The sequence below is a fragment of the Echinops telfairi genome, unplaced genomic scaffold (genome assembly GCF_000313985.2).
Source record: "Echinops telfairi isolate 266 unplaced genomic scaffold, ASM31398v2 ScPeMD7_18;HRSCAF=68, whole genome shotgun sequence".
NCBI classification, from domain to species: domain Eukaryota; kingdom Metazoa; phylum Chordata; class Mammalia; order Afrosoricida; family Tenrecidae; genus Echinops; species Echinops telfairi.
In genome coordinates, this window is record NW_022103915.1 from 35,727,601 (window position 1) to 35,737,907 (window position 10,307).

The 10,307-nt window shown below is 50.0% G+C and overlaps 1 protein-coding gene across 1 annotated transcript in view; it reads left to right on the top strand.

Annotated features, from left to right (window-relative positions):
* The first annotated feature begins 9,483 nt into the window (after positions 1-9,483).
* SLC10A1 (solute carrier family 10 member 1) overlaps positions 9,484-10,307 on the top strand; it is a 23,230-nt gene continuing 22,406 nt past the window's right edge. Inside the window, exon 1 of the mRNA XM_004699014.2 lies at positions 9,484-9,926. Coding sequence (XP_004699071.2) covers positions 9,571-9,926 — 356 coding nt within the window. The 5' untranslated portion in view covers positions 9,484-9,570. The remainder of the gene's footprint in view (positions 9,927-10,307) is intronic.

The window sequence follows — 10,307 nt, forward strand, 5'->3', positions numbered from 1 at the left end:
TGTTTTGAGAATGATGAGGGCAAAGAATGTACAAATGTGCTTTACACAATTGATGTATGTATGGATTGTGATAAGAGTTATATGAGACCCTAATAAAATGATTTTTTTTTAAAGAGAAATTCAGGCAGCCCACACTGTGAATAGGTGGCTTCTTAATCTTTTGGCCTGTTCATGCTAGAAATCATCTCTAAGTACAGGCTAGACCTTTAATGTAATGATCTTTTTCCTCCTGCTTCAACAGATCGAGAAGAGTTATCCTCACTGTTCCAGGCTAATGTTCTCAAGGCTCCCTCGACCCAGGGTTCTGCAAGATCACAAGTAAGTGTTCCAAAATTCCCATTCTTCATCATGTCAACCGTAATTTGTTAGGACTCACACCATCAAAGGGCTTTGTATAGTCAACAAAACACAAGTAAGCATCTTTCTGGTATTCTCTGCTTTCAGTCAAGATCCATCTCACATCAGTAATGATATCCTTCATTCCAACCCGTCTTCCAGCTTTAATGTCTGGTAGTTCCCTGTCAATGTACTACAGCAGGCATTTTGATAACAGGAGCCCATGATGATTTGATTTCAGAATCCCAGCTGACTTCAAATGGTTCTCGGGTCTGGTGATCGGGCCCTAGTGTTGCACTAAACAATGCATTTGCAGGTCACATAAATATTCCTTCCATCCAGTTTGGTACTGCTCAGGACCGCTCTTTGGACTTTAATCATGACTTATGAGTCCTTGTATCCTCTGCTCAATGTATCACTTGCCCTCCCCACAGGAGTAATCCGATCCAGTAATCCTTAGGAACCTGTGTCAGTCAGAGGGTCTAGTTGCAAACCAGAGAAACCAACTTGAATGGTCTGAGACCAAGTGGGTTGTGGAAAGAACAAGTTGTAAGATGATTAGAGGCCATGAGCCAGATACAGGATCCAGAAGGACAAAAAAGCAAACAAACTTTTCCACGGCATCCACTTATATCAGATGCAGGCCACATCCTCCAAGCCACGTCCTTTTGATTGATGACAGCAGGGTGTGGCCTGTGTATGTGTGTTGCATCACACTCTAATCTTCTTACGACTGCGTGGCTGTGATTACAGCGCGTTAGGTCAGGTCGTGGGGGGTCATGATTGTGTTGTGCTATGGATTCAGTCCCAACTCATAGCAACCCAACGTACGGCAGAGTGAAACACCAGCCGGTCAGGCACCATCCTCATAACGGTTGTCATGTTTGAGCTCATTGATACAACCACAGTCAATCGCCTTATCAAGAGCCTCCTCTTTTTGACTGCCCCTCCACTTGACCAAGCATAATGTCCTTCTCCAGGGATCGGTCCCTCCTGATTAGATGTCCAACGTATGCAAGATGAAGTCTCACCATCCTTGCTGGCTGTACTTCTTCCAAGACACATCTGTTGGTTCTTTGGGAGTCTGCGTAACGTCCGTGTTGTTTCCAGCACCGCAATTCAAATGCATAGATTTTTCATCAGTTTTTCTTATTCAATGTCCAACGTGCACATGACGATAAAGCTATGGAAAATACCAGAACTTGTTATGAGAATGATGAAGGCAATGAATGTACAAATGTGCTTTACACAATTGATGTATGTATGGATTGTGAAGAGTTGTATGAGCCCCTAATAAAATGATTTTTTAAAAAGAAAATACCAGAACTTGGGTGTAAAGGCACACCTTAATCCTCAAAGTAACATCATTGCTTTCCACACTTCAAAGAGGTCTTGTACAGCAGATTTACCCAGTGCGATGCACGCCTGCATCTCCAGACTGCGGCTTCCATGAGCACTGTGAATGTGAGAAAGACAAAATCCTTGACAACGTCGATCTTTTCTCCACTTATCAAAATGTTACCAGTTGTGAGAATCGGGGTCTTCTTTACATTGAGCTGCAATCCGTCCTGAAGGCTGCCATCGTTGGTTTTCATCAGCAGGGCTTCTAGGCCGCCTCACTTTCAGCAAGCAAGCTTGTGCCATCTGAATGCCAGAGATTGTGGCATTCCTCCAATCCCGGTGCCACACTCTTCTTCAGATACTCCAGCTTCTCCGATGATTTGCTCAGCATGCACATTGAATGAATATGGTGAGAGGATAAGACCTTGATACACACCCTTCCTGATTTTAAACCCTGCAGTATGCCCTTGTTCTGTTTCCACAACTGTCTCTTGATCCATGGACAAGTTCCAAATGAGTGCGACAAAGTGCTCTCTAATTCCCATTCTTCTCAAGGTAATCCGTAGTTTATCACTATCCACACAATCAAATGTCTCTGCATAGTCAATAGAACACAAGTTAACAGCTTCCTGGTATTCTCCGCTTTCAGCCAAGATCTATCGGACATCAGCAATAACATCCCTTGTTCCACATCCTCTTCTGAATCCAGACTGACCCTCTGGTAGCTCTCTGTCAATGTACTGCTGCAACCATTGTTAGATGATCTTCGGCTAAATTTTACTTACATGTGATTTTAATGATACTGTGATTTATTTTGAGCATTCTGCTTGGTCTCCTTTCTTTGGAATGGGTACAAATATGGATCTCTTCCAGTCAGTTGGCCAAGTAGCTGTCTTCCGAATTTCCTGGCATAGACAAGTAAGTGCTTCCAGTGCTTCATCAGCTTGTTGAAACATTCCAGTTGGCATCCCATCCATGCCTGGAGCCTTGTTTGGGGTTATTGCTTTCAGTGCAGCTTATACATCTTCCTTCAGTACCATTGGTTCTTAATCCTATACCATCCCTTCAAAGGGTTGGATGTCAATGAGTTCTTTTGGGGAAGGTGACTCTGTTGTTCATCTTCCTTTGATGCTTTCTGCATTGTTCAATATTTTGTCCATAGAATATTTGACAATTGCAACTCAAGGCTTGAATTCTTCAGCGCTTTCTGTGCAAGATACGCTGCCCGTGTTCTTCCTCTTTGGTTTTCTAACTTTACTTCTTTGCACATTTCATTCTAATATTTTACTTTGTCTTCTCACGTTGGCCTTTGAAATGTTCTATTCAGCTCTTTAACGCCATCCTCTCTTCCATGTGCATAGGAGCCCTGCCGGTGCAGTGGCTACAAGTAGGGTCGGCAGCTTGACAGCACCAGCAGCTCCCAGCGAGAGACTGGGGTTTCCGCTCCTGTAGAGTCCCAGTCTCGAAACCCGCAAGGGCCATGACGAGTCAGCACGGACCCCGTGCCAGCAAATTGTGTTTTGTTTTGTTTTGTTTGTTTGTTTGGGTTTGTTTTGCTTTTGGCGGGGAGAAGGGGAGGGCTGTCCATTTGCTTTAACTACTCTATGATGGAGAACAAGTTTCCCAGTCTCTTCCGACATCCACTTGGATCTCTTCTTTCTTTGATGTCTTTCTAATGACTTTCCGCTGCTCATGAAGGATGTTCTTGATGTGCTCACACGGTTCGTCAGGCCTTCTGTCGTGAGTGCTGACTGCACCAACTCTGTTCCGGAGATGTCCTCAGAGTTCAGGTGGGGCAGACTCTAGGTCATATTTGGGCTCTAGTGGACTTGCTCTCACTTTCTTTAGCTTTCACCTGAACTTACATATGAGCAGTTGGTCGTCTGTTGCACAGTCAAGCCCTGGCCTGGGTTTTTGGCTGCTGATGTTGAGCTTCTTTCCCCAGGGGTCATCATTTGATGTCTGTGTATTCCATATAGAGACGTCCACATGTATGGTCACTTTTTGTGTTGCTGAAAAAAAAAGATTTGTGATGAAGAAGTCATTAGTCTTGCAAAATTCTTTCATGTGATCCCCAGCTTCTTTTCTTTCACCAAGATCTGATTTTCCAGCTGCTCTTCCTTCCTCTTTGTGCCTGACTTTTGCATCCCAGTCAGCAGTAACTCTCAGTGAAGCGTGATTGCATGTTTGAGCAATTTCAGGCTGAAGGTGTTGGCAGAGTTCTGCGCGCTAGCTTTAGTGGTTGGCCTTTCTTTATAATAACAGGTGTATTGATTGGATTGCCCTGTGCTTGGATAAACATTAGTCTATCACAGGTAGCATGGTACTTCAAGAGAGAGCGTGAAATGTCCTTTTTTGCAGATGAATGCAACACCACCACCACCACCCCACCACCCCGCCTCTTGACTGTGTCCTTCCCAGCATAGTCAACCACGTGATTTTTGGGTTCAAAATGGCCAATACCAGTCCACTGCAGCTCACTAACACCTAGAATATGGATCCTTAAGATAACTTCCAATTTTCCTCGATTCACACTTCCTACACTCCAAGTCCCACCCTTGAATGGCTGTTTAGCGCTGCTGCTTCTCATTGTGAGTCCTGCCCGGCAGCAGGAGAAGGTCCTGAGGGCTTCACTCCCACAGGCTTGACTCCATCCACGTCGTTCTGGTTGCCTCTCCTTAGAGAAGGCAGCTCTTCCTCAGTCTGAGTGTGGCTTCCTGCCTGCAGGCTCGTCTTCTGCCACTCTCCCTGGCAAAGTTCCGCTGCTATCTTGAGTGTCCAGTAACTGACAAGGTTTCCGTGCTATCCGCAGGGTTTTCCGTGGCTCGTTCCTCTGAAACAGACGACCTGTGCCTTCTTCATAGTCTGGAAATTCTCCTAAAACCTACCATACACACTCGTGTATGAGCCTGGTTTGGGGGCACAATTTTAATGCAGTTGGGGTGGTAAAATTAGGTGCCTCGGCTGATATTCAGGTCGGCTTATGCTCGAGTGTACACGGTATTCACTTTGGGTGACCCTGCTGGTATTTGAAATATCAGCGACATCTCCCCCAACCTCATAGCCACACACAAACAATCACAGTATGACAAAACTGACAGACAAGTTGTGGCCTGGGGGATTATTAGGTGTTAACCTGGCCTACCCAAGTTGACACAAAGCATAACTATCACAGTGGTCTAAAAGATCCTCCAGACTCTGGCTTGCGTGTCTATTAAATAGGGTGAGTATGTACCTGCTTCATGCTTCCTCCTCTCTACAATTCTAAAAGCCTCCTCTACGAGTCTGGGAGGTCCCTTTTCAGCCAGGCAGGGGCGGGACCACAGGAATCAGGACAAGGGTCTTTCAGGTTTGGGTACAGGCAAGGTTAAGATCTCAACACTAAAATCCTGCCACTTGTAAACAGACATTTCTAGCACAATCCATGATGTGATGCAAGCACACTAGTGTGTGTTACAGATTCACTTCTTGTTGCACAATCCGTGGTGACCAGGGAAGGGGGATATGTGTATAAAGGTAGGATCCGGAGAGGTAGCTAAGGGATGGCGGGGAGGGCGTGTCCCTGGGCACCACTTGAAGGAAGGCACCCCAAGAGATTTCCATGAGCCCCTGCAGAGAAGTGTAGATTCACAGGCTGCGGGTTCCATGCGGCTCTGGACCCCCCTTCCCAGCTTGCCCAGGTCTTTGTCGATTGTGGTGTTCACGTGGTCAACATCTTTTTGACTACTTGCACTAAACTCCAGTTAGCATGTGCGAGGTCCGGAAGTGCTGCGCAGCATCCTGAGGCCCCTGGGCACCCGGTGAGAAAGCGCCAGGCTGTGTTCTCCTTTGTACTCGTTTTCATTTTCCTGACGAGTCTCAAGGGGATCTGTGTCACTTGTGTAACTCTAGTTCAGCGGAAAGAAATCGATGTTGTAGCGGACTCCTGACCCCGTGGGTCCTGCAGCTCTCAACCCGGGGAACTTGGTCTCCCATGCCCTTTACTCTCTCCTGGCCAGTGACCATTGGCTTGAATTTATGCTCCCGGGATGAAAGCTTGCCTCCACTCCCCCAGCCCCACCATTGTCTGTGGAGAGTCGGGCAGTGGTTCTGGGAAGACCATTTGAAGAGCTTCCTCAGTAAAAGTTGTTGGACCAAATAAAGGCTGTTCTCAGGGAGGTAGAGTGCGTCCTTGGAAAGTTTAAAAAGGGAATAGAAAGAGCAACCCATCAAGAGTCAGGAGCCCCTGCTCACCAGGAGGACGGGACCGACACATAGCAGGAAGCATCAGCCAGCACCAATGGGCTCTGTTTCCCAACGCCCACTCCTAACCCACAATATCCCGCCAACCAAGCTTGAGCCCATCAAAGGCCCAATGCCTCACAGGCCCCTCCAGCATCCACCAGACCTACCAGCCAGGAAAGCGGGACTAAACCTTCTATCGTCAACATTGCTAAGCCGCCTGGGCCCCTAAACACCCCCAGACACCAACAAATGTGCTTCAGAAGCATCACTATTGTCCAGCTCATCAGAGGGTCGCTCTTCCAGGACCCACTGGGCCTCCACAACCTACGCACGGTCTCCTCTTTCAAAAACTTTCATATCTATGTAGAACAAATCAACCCTCCGAGAATTTGTAAAAGGCTCTCTGCTTGTTATCATTGCTGTCGTTAGCAGCTTTTGTGCACATTTCCAAGCAAATGTTGGCTCACAGGGCAGGTATTATTTGCTTTGAAGCCACATAGACACATAACTAACAAACAGTGCTGACGACTGTACAGCCTCTTTAGCTCTTGCCCCTCTCTCTAGCCCTTCCCCTCTCCCAGGGGATCTAACCCGAGGCCCTCATTAGAAAAGAACTTGGTAGTCTCCTCTTGATACTCAGTCCCTTGAAAAAGAATGATCTCTCCTGGAACCTGCCCTACCCTCTGCTGGCCTCAGGGGCAGGCCCTTCCCAGACAACCCGATGCTTTCTTCGACAGATGTAAGTCAAATGCCTGGCGTTTGAGATGGAGCTAAATACAGATTTGCCTTCTTAACTCGAAACACCTAATGTCCTGAAATCCAGAAGTTGTTTATTATCATTTTTTACTATCACTCCTTTGACAATAAAGCCTCTTCTGAACTGGTAAGAGGCTGTTTATAGCTGCTATCTACCCCATCCTATGAGTCACTAAAGAAATATTGATATGATTCTGAGATATGACCCTGGACCCTAATTAGGATGTTATCAAGTACTCTGTGGCTCATGTCACCTTTTCACAACTTGAAACCATGAAAGGTTTGGATAAAATACTATGAACTGGTATCTGCTACTCTGAATAAGCCCTGGGGGTGCAGTGGTTAAGTGCTTGGCTGTTAACTGCAAGCCTGGCAGTTCGAACCCACCAGCCACTCTCCAAGAGAAAGAGGTAGCAGCTGTTCCTGTACAGATTTTCTTTTCTTTTCTTTTTCTTGACTTGTCAGTAGGTGGCTCTGGCTCATGGTGACCCTAGGAGCAGAATCGCTCCCTATGGCGTCTGAGGCTGTAAACCTTTATGGGAGCAGACACCCCGTCCTCCTCCTGTGGAGCCACTGATGGTTCCCACTGCAGACTTTTCCACCAGTAGTTCAACGGGTCGTTCAGGACATCATCAGGACCATGGAAAGCGTCTGGGCAGTTCTGCTCAGTCCTAGAGAGTCTCGTCGGTGAATCAGAATGGAATTGTGATGGTGGGTTTGGCTTGGCAATTTATCTGCTCCTCTCCAATCTCCAGGATAGTGGTTGTTGTTGCTAACTGCCCTCAACCCCCCTGACTTTGGGTGACCATGCACAGTGGGAGAACGTGCTGCCCAGGCAAAGAGGCCAAGGGCCTGAGAGAAGCCTGCTTGCGACGAAGAAGAAACTTGGTCTTGACTGAACAACTGTATCCTAAGCATTTCTCACCCAAACTGCAACCTGTTAACTTCCCTCAGAACCCTCCTAAGTGTGAGTCTCCTGCGGGTGCTGTGTCACCGTTCCAATGACTGATCGAACCCAGCCGAGAAGCAGAGTATGTTGGATCCCACTGTGGCGGCCACCAGTGAGTGACCGGAAGTGCTCTCGAGGTCACTCAGATGGGGCCCACTTCAGACTGGCTCCAGACAGTAGAAGCAGCCTTCTTTTGGCCTTGCCCTGACCCTGTGGGTGCACCCAGTCCTGGCACCACACCACACCCCTAACAGCACCCAGTGCCCAGCTCCCTGCCTGCGCTCCCCTTGGGACAAACTCATCTCAAGCACCAGGCACCAGGGAATCATTCATACCAGAGACTCTCAGAGATGAGGGGTTTGAGTCTAGGCCACCAGGCTGTGGCTGGGCACTGGGCACAAAGCAAATGTGTCAACGCTGTCACCCAGTTCTCATCCGTGCAGGACTCAGAGGCCCTGGGTGCTCCTTTTTAAGTAGTTCCTCACACCAAAATGACCTGCTCCCACTCACTAGCGGTTCACACCTGGTTCCCAGACTGCTCTCTGAACCGGCCACTGGTCATTCGGACTCCTGGCGACTGAGTGTGGATTGCCGATGGTCTTTTAGAAGCAGATCACCAGGCCTTTCTTCCGAGGCACCTCAAACCTTCAACTTTTCAGCTAGCAACTAAGCGTGTTAGCCATTTTCAGCACTCCAGGATGCCTATGCCCTCTGAAACCCTACCCCAAACCCGCGCCACCTATTTCTCCAGACGTGAAGCTACAAGAACACACAGAGGCTTTTGAGTTCCAACCTAGCCAAGAGGCAGCTGTTTCTGCAGAAGACCCACTCCCTCGTCCTACCTCGGGAAGACATTGCTCCCTGCAGCTGGTGTGGAAGGAAAGAGGCTCAGGGAAGTGACACCTACCCTGGGATGCCCTGCCCTCCCCCAGAGCCTGGCTGCCAGTCCGAGGCCCAAGGCGCAGAGCAAAAGTGGAGCAGTCAGGAAACCGGAAAGAAAGGGCCACGCATTCCTGATTACTGCTCAGCAAGTTTCCCAAGCAATGGGGCTCCCCAGGCCACCGGCCAGGCAATCCGGACACAAACCATGCTCTGCAGCCAATGTGCCCTCAGAGCTGCCCTTTGGGGAGAGAGCCCCAAGCTGCCCAAGAGCCCCTCTGCCAAACCCAGGGTCCCAGGAGTGTGCGGAAGCCCCCAGGCTGGCACCTGCAGGTTTAGAGATAGAGGAACTCCACATCACCCACGACAAGAGGCGGGGCCCATCTCCCCCCCTTTCCCCCAGGCCAGCACTTCCTGTCCCCACCCTGCCCCACAGCCACCTAGAGCTCAGAACCAAAGGTGACCTTCTGCCTCTGTCCCCGTGGGTTTTCAGGCCAATGTGGCGACACCTCCACCCTGGAGTTGGGACCTTCTCCAGACTGAGGTAATGAGCGGTCAGAGGCTGAGCGGAATTGATGTGGACCCCATCCTGTTCCCCCAAAACAGAGCACCTGCTGAACACCAAAAATCCCACTGCCACTGTACTCACTCACAGTGACCCGATAGAACAGAATAAAACAGGTGCCATGGGATTTCCAAGACTGTCCGTCTGTACAGGAGCGGACAACCTCAGTGTGTCCCTCAGGGGGGCTGCTGGCTTTGAAGCCCAACACTTAACCACTGTGCCACCAGGGAGGGGTGCTGAGCATAGAGGGCGAAGGAGAGAAAACAGCCTTCCCACCCCAGAAGCGCCAGGTGATAGGGGAGGATGGCGGCAGGAGAGGCAGGAGAGCTGGGCAGAGCCGGCTCTGGGCTCTCTCCCCTTTGGGGCCGCAGCCAGAGAAACAGCCCCACGAGTTGCGTGATCCCTGTTTACCCAGAGCGACATTTTGCCCTGACACACTCTGCTCTGAGAGGTGAAAGCAGAAGACGGAGGCAGACCAGGGCTGCGCTGACCTCCTCGGCTGTCCCCCACCACCCGGAGGATGGAGACCCTCAACACATCAGCCCCCCTCAATTTCACCCTGCCGCCCAACTTTGGCAAGCGCCCCACGGACCTGGCGCTGAGCGTCATCCTGGTGTTCATGTTGTTCATTGTCATGATCTCCCTGGGCTGCACCATGGAGGTCAGCAAGATCAAGGCGCACTTCTGGAAGCCCAAGGGGCTGGCCATCGCCCTGGTGGCGCAGTATGGGATCATGCCCCTCACCGCCTTCTCACTGGGCAAGCTCTTCCGGCTGAACAACATCGAGCTGTTGGCCATCCTGATCTGCGGCTGCTCCCCAGGAGGGAACCTGTCCAACATCTTCAGCCTGGCCGCCAAGGGGGACATGAACCTCAGGTAGGCCCGGGGATGACAGCAGAGGAGTTTGGGGACAGGAGCGGTGTTGGGGGTGTCCCCATCAAGGGGAGTGGGTGGGGAGCTGGAGCGGGCAGCAGTTGCCCTGCCTCCAAAACCCACTGCCATCAGGTCGATGCCCACGGTGTGCGGGTTGCTCCCCGCAGGTGCTCCTCAGGAAAGAGGTGAGGCTGTGACCTCTGGTCACCAGGCGCCATCTCAGGATACCCTGGCCTCTAGGGTCACTAGAAGGGCAGAGGGGAGCTGGTGGTGTTTATTGGTGAGGTGCACCAGGGCTTAAGTGCCAAGCCAAAGGAACCAAACTGGTCCGGAGACACTGTAACACACAAAGGTGCCAGTCTCTGGTGGGGCAATCTGCTAAGC